This window comes from Pestalotiopsis fici (genome assembly GCF_000516985.1).
Source record: "Pestalotiopsis fici W106-1 unplaced genomic scaffold PFICI_Scf_3, whole genome shotgun sequence".
In the NCBI taxonomy this organism is placed as follows: Eukaryota; Fungi; Ascomycota; class Sordariomycetes; order Amphisphaeriales; family Sporocadaceae; genus Pestalotiopsis; species Pestalotiopsis fici.
This window is the reverse complement of record NW_006917093.1, coordinates 4,241,739-4,256,181: the sequence shown is the minus strand read 5'-3', so window position 1 is coordinate 4,256,181 and position 14,443 is coordinate 4,241,739. Positions and strand designations below refer to the sequence as shown.

Genomic DNA, 14,443 nt, shown 5'->3' with positions numbered 1-14,443 from the left:
ATCGTCTGAACTTTTCCTTCCCGCAAACGCCCCGCCCCCGCCATCAGAGTGAAGTCAATTTTCTGAGAGATCCACTGAAAGATGGCGGGAAGCCGCACGCCTCTCAGCGCGCGTTCCTGACATTCCACCCACTAAAAGCTACATCCAATCAGCACGCCATCAAGGTCCAGTGAGTTTTTCCCAGAGCAGCGGTGCCTAAGTGACCGGCTTAGCCTTGCATGAAACCCACCATAGCTTCGATTGGCCCTGCGTCGCAGTCGTCGTGACTTTCTTTTTTCTCAAGACAACGATACTCGGCCGCGAAAAGAAAATCTCAGGCGCAAAACACCATGCCGCCCCCGATATCCTTATAACCCGTTCTCGTTTTATTTCACTTTGAACTCCAGGTTTACTCTAAGAACAAACCTGCATCATTCCCCCCAAACAAACCGACGTCCTTCACCTCAGCGCTTGCTCGAACGCCATGTTGTTCGAGGAAGAAGACGCGCCTCACCTGAAAGCTTGGATCATCAAGCGTCTGGAAAATACGTATGACACCTCGACTCGACTTCCCTATCCGGCCAAAGATCAAACTAACATCTTTTGCTCAAGTTCCGATGCTGATGCCGACGTCCTTGCTGACTACGTCATTGCTCTGTTAAAACATGATGCTGACGTCCATGCCATCCGCAAGCTGTTTGAAGAAGAGATACCAGATTTCCTCAGAGAGGGTAAGTAAAGAAAGACTTCGAAATCAATGTCAACCTTGAGTCAAGTCATCCCTCAGCTAACCACTATTCTAGAGTCTGCTCCTTTCACCGACGATGTCTTTCAAGCAATCAAGTACAAATCGTACTTGCCTGGCGCACCTCCCGCTCCCCCCATTTCCCGTCAAGCGCCGAAACCTACGCCACAGGCACCCAAGATCCCTTCCGGACCAGCCGCTCTGCAGAAGGCACCGTTCCAGTCTCATGATGTCCAACACACACCATATGCCGAAACCCCGACCGCCTTTGCTTCGCACTCATTTCGGAATGGCTCGAAGAAGCGCTCCTACCGCGACCTCGACGCACCAGATCCGCAAGTTATGAGTTGGGACTATGGTGGAGGTCCTCCGCAGCAACAACCTTACAAGCAAGCTAAGCGAGGTGGTGGCCTCGGTTCCCGTGGTGGGCGATACGATGATCCTAATTCTTCGAGAGGCCGTGGTGGATTCGGTGGTTACAATGGCGGTCTTCCCAACGCGGGCGCAAACGGATTTCCCGGGTCCGGCTACAACAACCAGCAGTTCTTTGACGCAACTGCTATTATGGAGAACATTCGACAGCTGCAAGAATTAGGAGCACAGATGGGATTGCATTTGCCGTCAACGGATGCCTTGCCCAAGCCTGCTTACTCTGGCCAGGCGATGCCTGCATCATCGCGTCGGAGACGAGGACAATGCAGAGAATATGAAACCAAAGGGTTCTGCTCCCGTGGCACGAATTGTCAATATGAGCATGGCAATAGCTCGGCATTTGTGCCTCCATTTCAACCTCCTTCCACGGATGAATACGACCCTAATAATGCTGCCATGGGCATGCTTGAGCATCCTGGCCAGCCCGTCAAGCCATTGGACATGCCTTTCTTGCAGATGCCACAGCCCACTCGACGTGAGCCTAAGAAGCCCAAACGGAAAGGAGGGAGATCGGCAATAGCTGCAGAAGGTCCCAGCCACGATAAGACTAACACGAAGATTGTGGTGGAGAATATTCCCGAGGAGAATTTCACCGAGGATGCGGTTCGAGAGTTCTTTACCGAGTTTGGTTCTGTTCAAGAGATTGAATTGCGCCCGACGGCTGGCACTCAAAAACGGATCGCAGTGGTCAAATATAATGATTGGACCTCCGCCAACGCCGCGTGGAAATCACCGAAAGTCGTTTTTGACAACCGGTTTGTTAAGGTCTACTGGTTCAAGGACGAATCACAGCTTGTACAAGACAAAAGACACCCCAAGGGTGACAAGAACGGCTCGTCCAATGGCGATATTGCAATGTCCGAGCCTGACTTTGACATCGAGGATTTCAAACGCAAGCAGGAAGAAGCCCAGAAAATACACCTGGAGAAACAGCAGAAGCGCGAAGAGCTTGACCGCCAGCGCCAAGAGCTCGAGGAGAAACAGAAAGAGTTGATTGCTAGGCAACAGGAAGCGAGGCGTGAATTACAAGAAAAGCTCGCTGCAAACGGGGTTAGAGAAGACTCACTGTCACCAATTCTTAGCAAAGCCACTCTGGATGGCGAACAGCCATCCCAAGCAGAAGCTCTACGCGCGAAATTGGCTGCGTTGGAGGAAGAAGCAAATAGCCTGGGGCTCGACCCGGACGCAAATGACGACTCTTTCTCATGGTCATCTTATCGTGGCAGAGGCCGAAGGCCATATCGCGCGAGGGGTGGCACTCCATCCCGAGGCTGGCAAGGCAGTTATCGCGGCAGAGGCGGAGGCGCGACTCAAGATGTGCATGCCGCGTATGCTGCGTACTCTCTGGACAATCGTCCAAGGATCATTGCCATCAGCGGCGTGGACTTCACGGATCCAGTGAAGGATGAAGCGCTGAAGCAGTACCTCTTTGTAAGTACAGATCGACACAAAGATGGAGCATCTCTGATACAGATACTAATATTGTACAGGGCATCGGGGAATTCGCAGATATCCACACAGACTCTTCAGCTACGCACATCACATTCAAGGACCGCAAGACAGCTGAACAATTCATGTTTGGGGTTTCTGGACAAAAGGCCGTCCCGGGCGTGGAGGGCGAGGTCGAATTGTCGTGGGCATCCTCAGCACCGAAAACTACAGAGGCAGATAACGACTTGTCTGGTGCTCATGATGAGCAAGATACGGCAACGAATCAAGAAGAAGAAACAGAAGAACACAGTGGCTTTGGCCGTCCCAGCGCCAATAGTCAATACGATATGGATTATGAGGGCGGCGATTGGGGAGCATCGTAGGCACAATGCAAAACACTCTAACAGCATGAACACTCGATATCAGGGCGGTCAGGCAAGTGGCCCTTTCGTTGTCGCCAATCCATCTATTCAAGTTGGGCGAAATAGAGAACTTATAAAAATGTGTAGCCCCGTCGTGTTGTTGTGTACCTTACGAAGCTTTGCTTTCGCTCAGCATTGTTCGCGGGATATTGCCATGGCGTGAACTGTACCTTTTCCTCGCTATTTGTATCTTGTAGCACTAGAAAGGCCGAGAGTTGAGTGCTGAGAATATGTCGTCCCACGTAGCAGAGCCAAGGCTCAATTCTTGATCGGTTAAAGTCCAGGAGTTGCTCAGAGAGGTGAAGGCTTCATTCCAGTCACCCACAGTCAGCCCAGGAGGAAGCTGGGGGCTGCCATCATTGGACAGCACAGTCTCTGCTCCTGGCTGAGAGATTTGTACGGTGTTCGAAACATTATCAATCGGCGCCATGATTGGACCTCCAAGCTCAATATTGCTCTTGTGCAGTATCTGGCGCAGAGAATGCAGAGACCGATCGGTCAGCGGAGAGGCCTCTCTTACCCCCTCGAGCATCTTCATAGCAGCTCTAACTTCTTGTTTGCGCTCCTCCATATCGTCCTCACCTTTGTTGAAACACAGATCCATGACCATGACTGTCAGGGCTAGGTGGGTGTAGTGGACGGCCGAGGCCATGCGCGCTATGGCCGTTGGAATAGACGGAGAGTCGCTTCGCCGCGCCGAGTCATCAAAGGCCCTGATGATGGCGCGCGCAGACTCGAGACACGCTCGTCGTGAGTAGGTGTACCGGGCGTCCGACGACAGCCGGAGGAGAAACTTTTGGTGTAGTCGGCATCGGCGGCTGTGCGCCGTAGTGAGTAGCAGGAACCGCATCAGTGGCACCTTGTCGTAAACGGTCTCGAGGCTGCGGCTCCGCGTGCGACTTTCGGGGTTGAGCTGGAGAAAGAAGGGCAGGTCCGATAGGAACGCCTTTAGTTTCTGGTCCACCGCAATGATGTTCTCATAGGGCGTGCGCATGAGCTTTGCCGTCTCGAGCGGTATAGTGTCGGTGATCTCTCGGCAGATGTGGGCTAGCCGCAGCTTGGCTAGGAAAAATGTCATGCTGGTTGGCCGCGACTCAGATCCTGTCGTTCCGATCTCGTCAAAGGCCAGAAACTCATGATCGCAGTTCTTGGGTAATTTGACGTGGATATGATGGGGGTGTATAAAGTACATCCCTTCTTGTGGGCCGGAGACTGTGGATTGTAGCCTGCAGCGATTGGTGAGTATCTATATTTTGAGGCAACGTTGAGTCGTATATACCAGTCTGTAGCCACCAAGTGCCAGAAGATTCTTCTCTTCACCTCTTGACATATCACCGCTTGCGCCGTACGCTCGTCGTCCTTGTGGACTACATCGTCCTCGGCGTCCAAGCGGTTCAGGCGCAAATCTCGCGCAATGGCTACGGCACTAGCCATGAGCATCCGACCCTTCTTGGACATGCCCTCGAGGTAGTACGTCACATACGACATGATGACACAGGCCTGAACGTCCTCGAGGGAGCCCGTCGAGTGGCGCTGCGAGTAGTCCAAAATGTCCATGGCCCCTTTACTCCAGTGCCTGCAGAGAGCCAGGGCGTCGCGCTCGCCCGTCGCAACCTCGGAGGCCGGCGCCGCCTCGTAAAAGTAGACGCTAAAGGCAAAGACGGCGAGCAGCACGGCAGCCTGGCCCGGCGCAATGGTCTCCTGCCGCCCCAGTCGGAGATAGGCCGTTCGCATCATGGCCCGGGTGCTGGGCAGGTGCAGCACGTGGCAGACATAGTCCACGCTGCGCTCGTAGCTGTCGAGGAGGAGCACGGCTGCGCTGTAGCTGGGGAATACGATGCGACTGCTGATCAAGGTGGCCAGCTGCATCGAGGAGAGCCAGTCATCAGGCCGAGCTTGGGCCTGGCATATCTCTTGGGTGCTCCCAAAACCAAACGTGAGACCTTTGGATGCGGATGACTGCTTACAAAAAAAGTTGTGCTTGTCAGTAGAGGCTATTATTATCATGGGAAGTTTGTGGGAAGGATAACTCACATCCACATCGTCCCTGCTTGCAACATGCTCGAGCATGCGCAGGTAGACGTCACCGGGCTCGGGTACAAATGACTCGGTGATATCCTGGGGAATAACAGGTGATACTCGGCCCGCTTCTCTATTTCCACCAGTGGAACGAGTGCTGGGTAATCTACTTGATTCTACAAGAGACTCTAGTCGCTCGAGACGCTCTAAAAGTCGTTGCCTGCTAGGTAGATGCCCAGCAGATGGTTCGGAGCGCCGTTGCGGTGGGACCAGGAAATCGCAGGATATGTTCCGAGAAGTGCAGTTTGAGCAGGGTTGGATTCGGTTGCACCTCAGTTTCTTTGAGCGACACGATTGGCACGATGTCGGAGCTGCACGATTTCTGCCTCGATGCATAATTTCTGATTGCTAAGCCTGTGTCTATATCTGCGATAGACCAATCGTAGTATTGTAGGGTGGTGTAATTAGACGTCATGGAAGTGTGGAATAGGATCATCCGCGGAGGCCCGAGCAAGTTCCGGGAACATTTAGGGGCTCAGTGAAGAACCATATGGCACTTAGCAATATGGTGGGCTGACAGGGTCATGGCCTATGATCCAATGAGAAGAGTCTTTCATGGGTCTACCTCATTGGCTCAGTCTAGAGGGCGGCGACGGTACGTAAGCAGACTTGCATGTCTTGATTGATAATCAGCTTTCCAATCCCGCGGACTGTACCGCAAGCGCATCGAGACTAGCGTGAGAGTATACTTGATGGACTTTATATATCATATAGGGACGGTATCGATGAGCAGAATTCATCCTGGCTGTGAATATTATCAAACACTTGCCTTGAATTTACAAAATTGAAGATTGAACATGCCGAAGCAACTCATTGTCCAAAGCTCTATTGAGGCGTACCAACTGATCGACACGCCAATCCCAGTTCCAACCGAAGACCAAGTCGTCATCAAAGTAGTTGTAGCTGGTTCAAATCCCAAGGATTGGAAGTTTCCTCTCTGGTAAATCAAAGTCGCATATTTATTCTGGGTTGAGCAATAAGACTCATGTAGAAACAGGAGAAACCAGCCTCGAAATAGTGGCGATGACTTGGCTGGCATTGTCCACTCTGTCGGCAAAAATGTCTTTGACTTTAGACCCGGCGATCGTGTAGCTGCGTATCATGAGTTTGATACCGTGGATGGTGCATTTGCTGAATACTCCGTGGCTCCCAGCTGGACGACGTTCCACCTTCCAGCCAACGTGTCCTTTGAAGAGGGTGCCACTATACCTCTGGCTGCATTTACAGCCGCCGCTGCCTTGTACTCTGATATGCGTCTCCCTCTTCCTTATAACCTGGAACACTCCGACTCTGGTGGCAACAGAGGCCCTTTGCTCATTTATGGCGTCACCACGGCGACGGGCGCGTTTGCCGCCAAGCTTGCTCGCCTTTCTGGGTTCTATCCCATTGTCGGCGTGGCGGGCAAAGCCGCGGAACTAGCCCACAGCCTCGCGGATTATGTCATTGACTATCGCAAAGGAGAGGATGACGTTGTCGCAGAAGCCGAGAAGATTCTTCAGAAGGAAGGGTTGAGGAGCAGATACCCCTACGTCCTTGATGCGGTCAGCGAGGGTGGCACGATTGAGCTGACACTCCGCTTCCTCAATCTAGATGGCGGAGTTGTCGCGACGCTCCTGCCTCCAGCTCTGTTTGCCAAGGAAAAGGAACACTTCAAGTACCCCCCTGGTGTCAAGGCAATCAGCAGCAACGTCACTTGCATTTTCAACGACAAGAAGGATTTTGGCTACACCTGGGCCCGGCTCTTCAGCAGACTCCTCCAAGATGGAAGGCTAACGGCGCATCCATATGAAGTAGTACCTGGTGGACTCCACGGTGTCATTCCTGGACTCAAAAAGTTAAAGAATGGCGAAGCTAGTGGTTCAAAGTACGTGTTCCGTATCGAGGACACTGGAGAGGCCCCTGTCCCAGCCCAGGAAGATGGATATTACAGCCTGGGACACACTGATCATACCCAGTCGGAGAATAACCATCCGCTGAGGAACTTCCCCTTGCCGGCCTAAGTTGAGAAATCTCGGGACAGCCCAAGACATTCTTGGGGCAGTACAGCTTGACCCTTTTCAGCCGTCTCACTGCCACTTGTTTTGCTTGAATCGTTCCATAGTTCATTATAGAAAATGAGTGATGTTTCAGTTTAAATTAATAGTCTTGATGTATCATGTACGTATATGTGATTGCCGTTGACATTGAACGTAGGAGAGAATGTCGGAGCTCCTGCAATTGATCGTTGGTGTCCTTGACCTGCATCGGCATAAATCATGACAGGTAATCTCAATTGATATTGTAGAGGGTACCTTTACTAGAGGGCGAGACTTTCAATTTTCATACTTGCGAATAACTGTAGCAATGATCTTTTGCTGACGTTTAGATGGTACATGCAGAAAAGGGGTTAGAGACTAGCCACGGATTGAAGCTTCATTCAACAACACCAATAGGCAAACGGAACGAAATAATTCCGAGGCATTGAAGAAAAGGATGTGATTGATTATAGAAGCTCTAGATTTTCGAATTCCTGATTTACCTTGTCCACTCATCCACGAGTGTCTACCTTGATCTTATCCGGAACTCCTCTTTCCATGCACCAAATCATGTTCTACAAGGGATTAAACATGGCTCTGATCTGTGATGGAGAAATGCAATGATTTGCAGATTGACAATGAATATTTGGTAAACCATTTTCAATCCACACTATGATCTAGGCTTCTGTACTTTGTCAAAAGTGTATGTACTCAATATTGCCATCAGTTGTGCTGATGGGCATCAGCTTAGGGCTTCAAAATTGACCCCTCAATCAGTCTAAAAATAACTCAAGACAATTGGTGTATTTAAGGCGCTTTTCGACCGATGCAAGCATTGGCGCCCCTTTCCTTCTCCTTCTTTTCCTCCCGCTACGTTTTATACAACCGCCAGCCTCAATTGGCACCTCATCACACAGCACCATGGCGACTAATACTGAAGCAAAGGTCTTTGTCATTACAGGAGGAAATAGGGGTCTTGGTCTTGGCCTCGTCAAGTCCATTCTCGCACGTCCGCATCACACCGTGATTACTACGGTTCGCAGCCAGGAGGCCGCGGAGACACTGCAAAAGGAAATTGCCAGCGTCGAGAAGGGCGAGGAGAGCGTACTCCATGTTGTTCAAATCGACTTTACCGAGGCCGTGTCGCCCGACAATGTCCGCGCAGCCATAGATCAGTTCGGCATAGACCACATTGACGTTCTCATTTTGAACGCCGGCTATGCGCATCCCATGCGTACCGCCCGCGAAACAACGGCGGAGGACCTGCGCGCCGCATTTGAAACAAACACGATTGCGCCGTTGCTGGTATTCCAGGGGTTATGGCCACTTTTGCAGAGGTCGCCGTCGGATCCAAAGCTCATCTGGATCACGTCGTCGGTCGGTAGCATTGGCGAGATGGAGCCCGTCCCTGGCGGTGCCTATGGGCCGAGCCGGGCCGCACAGAACTGGCTCACCCGGGCTTTGCATCTAGAAAACCACAAGGATGGTCTGATCGCCATTGCTCTGCACCCGGGCTGGGTAAAGACGCGCATGGGACAGCACGTCGCGGACGAGTGGCCGCAGTTTCGAAAGGACAAGCCGAATGAGCCGCCGCTCGAGGTTGAGGACAGTGTCCTGGCCATGCTCAACATCATTGACACGGCGACACCAGAGGACTCGGGCAAGTTTATCAATGCAGCAGCGAAACCCGAAGAGCCAAAAGTGATCGCTTGGTAGAACATCTCACTGTCATGTACACTTTTCAACTCATACTTTTGAGAATGAGCGATTTGCGTCAATCTGTACATTCAGCTCCACTGACCAAGAGCCTTTTGTCTTTCCCTGTCGCCTTTCGTACATTTGCAAGCGTACAGATGCTCGTGTCGATGACTAGAAGATGCCATCTAGAAGGCCAATGTCCATCAATGAGAATACTAGTGACAGACACATTGTAACAGTGTGATGAACTAAAGCCCTGGGGACACTTTACCATTTAGAGTAGTACCGAGCTTGGTAGATATTATAAGCCATTCTAGCTCTTTTGTATTATAATCCATGACTTGTGCGTATGCTGCAAGCCTATGTTGAATCGCTTAGAACACAATGTAAGAGAACGGCCAGTTGAGGATCCTGACCTCCTGGTGTTACTGTGGTCGCGGGTATCTCGCATATCGAACTCTCCAAACTTCCAAGCATCCAGGTTCATTACGACTAGGAGTTCAAATCCGCAACTTTGCGCGTGGCAAACCTGCTTGTTCGATTAGCCCGGATAGTAAGTCTGTGCGATTAATGAATATGAATGTCAGGGTCTCAAGAAGATCCTGGCTCCCAAACTAAGGATGGTGGTCATGAAGTAATTTTAACCTTATTCTTAGTGCTGCTGGGCGAGCAGATCGATGGAGTTGACCGGCATTTATCCAACCATGAGCTGTATAATATGTTGAGGAACTGATACTTTCATACATGCTCCTGCTTAGAAATTCTGACATTTACTACTCGCTTAATTTGACCCCTGAGTCAGGAATCGGGGACGCCCTGCCTTTTCAATGGCATTCAAAATTGCTTGACCAGCGTGATTGGTGCAATTTGGCACTCCATTTTGCAGGCAGTCATGGGAACTAGGGTGCAATTCTGCGAGACTTGCTACAGAGTTTGAGTCCATGGTCACTGGCTCCAGCCCTACGAGGTTCTCAATGCATTAATCCGGACAAGGACTCTGACACCGTCTCATTTCGTGACCGATCCCTATCTGATCCTTGGCGTGTGGACCCGGGTATAGTGGGGTTCCAATATTCATGGATCAGGGTAGTAAAATCTAAATATAATCAATCTTAGAGAGCACCAAAGATGTAAACTGGATGGCGCATGTTCAATGGAAAAACCGGCTGGAACATCCTACATTTGCGCCGACCCGACCAAGCACAGTAAATGACGAAGAGCCGGTCTCTGAACCACAGACTTGACATACGTTCGTGTGTTGCATCGCTAAAGAAGATACTTGGGTGCAAAATACAATGCCATGGATACGGCTTCAACCCCTTGTCCGGGCCCCCGTCTGGACTGTAAATTACAGAACCTGCTGACAAGTCCCTTGCATTTTCTGTTTTGCTACCCCGACCTCAAGTATCCACCATATCCCCATCTTCGCCTATCTATTGGTCTGACGACAACGAAGCTTCTTTAACAAGCCAATGATCAAAATGCGCAGTCCGAGCCAGAAGAACAGGGGTGGTGATCCCACGGACTTGGGTTCCTTAGAGTTCTCCCCGTACCACGGCCGCGGGCGCTTGCATCTGACAGTCAGTCCTACATTCAGTTTGCAACGTACATAAAATCGCCGCACCTCTGGTCAGGGGCCTGGACTATTTGCTTCTTCTTCTGCTTTTGGACCCTTTCTGCATCATATTCGCGTCATATCACGACTATTGCCTGAGTATCTAGCTCTCGTTCAACATGGCCGGTGGTCAGAATCTTGGCGCCTTGACCACGACGGCGCCACTGTCGTCTTCCTGCGTAGATGAGCTCGACGTGGTCTATAAGGTCCACACAACTCCAGAAGGTTACTACTATCTCCTCAACGGTCCGTTGGAGCCCGCCTCGTGTTATCCAAGCGGCTACGCCGGCATCACAACACAATACTACTCGCCTGCTCCGGCGTGTCCTTCTGGATTCACCTCGGCATGTGGAACTGTCAATGCAATCGGCACTGTCAGCGAGACGGCGTATACGTGCTGCCCAACGTAAGCCTCGTCAACCTTTCTACTCACCAACCATGGGTAACGCGACTCGTGTACCCAGTCACTAACCCACCATGTAGAGAATACGACTATACATGCCAGACCAACGCATCGTATGCATGGGAATCGACTTTGGGCTGCGTGTACCCTGTGGATTCTTCCTCCTCGACGGCCTGGACCGTCGTCAAAATCAGCAGCGGCTTGACATCAACAATAACGAGCACGGGATACGCGGGTGGTATGAATGCGTATAGCATTCAGGTCCGATTTCAAGCAAGTGATCTGACAACTGCGACCTCCACCTCCTCTCAAACGGTAAGATACCAACTACACCAAGTCCTCCAGGTGGCTGAATAACTAATTCTGGGCCAGACGCCCACTACGGCGGCAGTAACGGGCACGAACAATGACAGTCCCAGCTCGACTTCAGAAGCAAGTAGCAGCTCTAATGGCCTGAGCACCGGTGCAATAGCTGGCATCGCTGTGGGCGTGGGCCTTGTCGGCCTTGCGATCATTGGCGCAGTGGCTTTCTTGATGATCAAGAAGCGGAAACAAAAGAGAGTTTTACAGCCAACCCAAGTGTCGCCGACACAAGAACTGGACAACAACAAATCGACACCTGCCTATCAATATTATTACTCGGAGCTGGACACTGGCAGGCCGAATGAAGTCCATGAGGCACCGGCGTGAGATTCGAGAACATAGCGACATGATTGAAAGAGACGACACTTGAAAGAGATGATATAGAATCCCGAATGGCCACGAACTCAACAAAGGCGCGGCGAGAGACTTGTGTATATGGAACTGTCAGCTGGTTTGTAATGCTGAGAAACTTAGAACAGTCTCGGCGCGTTATTTCGAGCGAAGTTGTTGAGTAGGTACATGATCGGCATATAAAGGTGATTAGGCAGAGTATAGCAATACGGCCGGTGGCAGATGCGTTATGCTTGGCGCTATACCATAACGCCATCTGGATCTTCCATGACATGACTACGCAATTGCACATTCGTTGCCCTCGTGAGCAAGGACATGCAAAGAGTCATGGATATTTACGAAACCGTACGAGAGTATTTAATATAGGATCATAATTCAAAGACACTTTAATACATACTGGATCAGATCTTTGCTTCGATCTTGAGCCGCGGATAAAGTTCCTTGCCAGATCCCTGTCGAAACATGTCCAGCATCTCCTTTCCCAGCAGCGTTGACCTACTCTTGGCGTATCCTTTTTCCACGTCTCGCATCCTATCACCCTGGACCAAAATTCCCATTCCATTAGAGTCGGCGCCCAGATTGATCAGATGCGCCACGGCAAGGGCCACACTTTCGACGCGGTTCACCAAGACGCCAAGGTTTGTCAGTCTCGCCTCGGCCTGCGCCGGGGTGACGTTTCCATCGAGCGAGCCCAGCATGGGAGTCGATGTTATGGCTGGCGCCACCACCGAGATGGCGACACCGACTTTGGGCACCTCTGGCTTGAGCGAACGAAGCAGTCCGACGATGGCTTTCGTGTGGATTTTAGTACATGGGACTTGATGAGCCCGGATTCCGAGGTTTACTCACCATGTTTTGATGCATTGTAGTACGGGGCCCCGGCATTCCCCAGATAGCCCGCAAAGCTACTAATCATGATGATGCCGCCGCCATTCTTGTTGGAGCGGAGATGATGAATCGCCAATTTGACCGTGTCGGCATTGGCGGTAAACGTGACGTCCAGGACGCTACGGTCCGGCTCCTTGAGTTTTCCGTCGCCGTCCAGCTCGTCGCTAAAGAATTGTACTCCCTTTTCGTTGAGTCCCACATTGGCGACGACGAAATCAATGCGGCCAAACTTGGCGACTGCCGCGTCAAAGCCGGCCCTCTGCGCGGTCCACGACGTCAGGTCGCATTGGTGGAACAGGACTCTGTCCGAGTTGTTTGATGAAGTCAAGGACGCGGGTGCAGCGGCCCGGTCCAGGATGGCGACGCGGTTCGTGTCTGCTAGCGACAGTACCAGCTGAGCCGTGGCCAGTCCTATTCCCGAGGACCCCCCGGTGATCAGGACTACCTTGTCCCTAATGTTGGTCAACTCAGAGGTTTGCACAGTAAACGTTTCCGACATGGTGACGGTCGCCAATTCTCTTGATTCGATTTTGGCCTATCTCGAGGTCATGGAATAAGAGTTTCCGTTCCGACAAATCGATTATGCCGAATGAGAACCGGAAAACGAACCGATGCCGAGAGAGGGGAAGTGGTTTATTCTCGGGGCCCCGGGATGAGAGAATGTAAGGGAAAAGAATGCGGGGAAGAACTGCGCCATTGTACGTACATGATATCTATCCAGGTTCGAAATACAGTAGGAATACCTCGGCGCATAGAATTGAGATATTTCGACGAATGATCACCGCCTCTCATATATAAATTCCTACGATGTTAGGTACCTCAGTGATTAAGGAGCAATGAGATTTTTGTTGCGGTGCTATTACTCCGTAGTATAATCGTGCATAAGTTGCGCAGTCAGCCAATCAAAAAGCCGCTCGCAAGTACACAACGTACTTGAAATAACCGTAACCTGAAGGACATTTGTTGTTAACAGAATACTAAAGACTTCTTGTTATACAAGGTCAAAGAAATTGTCGAGACATGGAAATGGACAAGATATCTGAAAATAACTGTAATTATGATTTATTCAAGGAAAATGCTCTAGCAATGACTGGTGGTTCCAAAACCAACTTTGTTAACCTTTTGAAATACCAAATAGGCGACTACATCATTGTAATGTCCTTTCCCAAAACTCCAGGGGTATGATTCTCCAAATGCAAAATTTTGTGTGTCTTATTCACCAGCCCAGAACGTTGAACAAGCTCTTCCGGGGGTCGCCCATGGTTTCGACTTGCAGCTGGGCCCGTCTGTGGGCCTCAACCACTGGAGTGTTTTGCTGGGCGAAGATTCTGCTATACTCGTTCTTGCTGTGAGACAGTTGAGAGCCGACATATGTGACGACGCAGCTGACAGCACCGACGACCACCAGAGTTGGGAGCATTCTACAAAAGAAGGGGTTAGACATTGGTGCCGAGCAAGAATCATTGGACTTCTCAGAGCCGCTTACCTTGCTACCGGTCCGGTTGCGACTTTGGTCATGTTTGGGGCTCTAGGCAATCCAGCGGACTGGAAGCCGGGCATTCTGGGGTGTGGGGCAGCCATGACTTTCTTTGGTGGTGGTAGTAGGGGTTGGATTGATTTAGTGTTTGTTTATAGTGGACGTTATAGTGGATGCGTTGCACCGTAAACTTTGTGTAATGCTGAGAATAGAGTAGATTGATTGTGTATGTGTGTGTGACTCTTGTTGAGGAATTGATTGGTGATGTTTCAATGGCAAAAGAAAGGAGTGACACAGATGCATCTTTCTGTCCTGCTTTTAAGTTTGTTCAGAATCCAAAATTCATAACCTCATTTTCTCCCAAGTGTTTTCGTGTCATCTCTAGAACTTTGCACCGCCAACAAACACAACGACGGTGTAGGCCGATGGTGGTGTGACTTTTCTGACCTTCCCAGCGCTGTGGTTGTCATTGTGGGCTGACCCAGCAGTGTCGACACCCTGGACGTCCCCACTAAATCCAGGCACTAGGTGTTGGTGAACGCAAT

General features: G+C 50.9%; 7 protein-coding genes across 7 annotated transcripts; 4 read left to right on the top strand and 3 right to left on the bottom strand.

Moving 5' to 3' along the window:
* Positions 1-463: 463 nt before the first annotated feature.
* Positions 464-2,970, top strand: PFICI_05430 (uncharacterized protein; the record flags this gene model as incomplete). The annotated part of the gene is made up of 4 exons (XM_007834011.1): positions 464-528; positions 592-710; positions 783-2,587; positions 2,647-2,970. 4 exons carry the CDS (start codon positions 464-466, stop codon positions 2,968-2,970), a joined length of 2,313 nt encoding a protein of 770 aa, XP_007832202.1.
* Positions 2,971-3,208: 238 nt separating this feature from the next.
* On the bottom strand, positions 3,209-5,079 carry PFICI_05429 (uncharacterized protein; the record flags this gene model as incomplete). The annotated part of the gene is made up of 3 exons (XM_007834010.1): positions 3,209-4,235; positions 4,289-4,968; positions 5,044-5,079. The coding sequence occupies 3 exons, from the start codon at positions 5,077-5,079 to the stop codon at positions 3,209-3,211; spliced, it is 1,743 nt and encodes a 580-aa protein (XP_007832201.1).
* An 806-nt stretch (positions 5,080-5,885) lies between these two features.
* PFICI_05428 (uncharacterized protein) lies at positions 5,886-7,088 on the top strand (the record flags this gene model as incomplete). The annotated part of the gene is made up of 2 exons (XM_007834009.1): positions 5,886-6,028; positions 6,086-7,088. 2 exons carry the CDS (start codon positions 5,886-5,888, stop codon positions 7,086-7,088), a joined length of 1,146 nt encoding a protein of 381 aa, XP_007832200.1.
* A 936-nt stretch (positions 7,089-8,024) lies between these two features.
* PFICI_05427 (uncharacterized protein) lies at positions 8,025-8,819 on the top strand (the record flags this gene model as incomplete). The annotated part of the gene is made up of 1 exon (XM_007834008.1): positions 8,025-8,819. The coding sequence occupies one exon, from the start codon at positions 8,025-8,027 to the stop codon at positions 8,817-8,819; it is 795 nt and encodes a 264-aa protein (XP_007832199.1).
* Positions 8,820-10,535: 1,716 nt separating this feature from the next.
* PFICI_05426 (uncharacterized protein) lies at positions 10,536-11,509 on the top strand (the record flags this gene model as incomplete). Its single annotated transcript, XM_007834007.1, has 3 exons — positions 10,536-10,822; positions 10,900-11,134; positions 11,192-11,509. The coding sequence occupies 3 exons, from the start codon at positions 10,536-10,538 to the stop codon at positions 11,507-11,509; spliced, it is 840 nt and encodes a 279-aa protein (XP_007832198.1).
* Positions 11,510-11,934: 425 nt separating this feature from the next.
* PFICI_05425 (uncharacterized protein) lies at positions 11,935-12,920 on the bottom strand (the record flags this gene model as incomplete). Its single annotated transcript, XM_007834006.1, has 2 exons — positions 11,935-12,323; positions 12,383-12,920. 2 exons carry the CDS (start codon positions 12,918-12,920, stop codon positions 11,935-11,937), a joined length of 927 nt encoding a protein of 308 aa, XP_007832197.1.
* Positions 12,921-13,637: 717 nt separating this feature from the next.
* PFICI_05424 (uncharacterized protein) lies at positions 13,638-14,002 on the bottom strand (the record flags this gene model as incomplete). The annotated part of the gene is made up of 2 exons (XM_007834005.1): positions 13,638-13,842; positions 13,908-14,002. The coding sequence occupies 2 exons, from the start codon at positions 14,000-14,002 to the stop codon at positions 13,638-13,640; spliced, it is 300 nt and encodes a 99-aa protein (XP_007832196.1).
* Between the last annotated feature and the right edge of the window lie 441 nt (positions 14,003-14,443).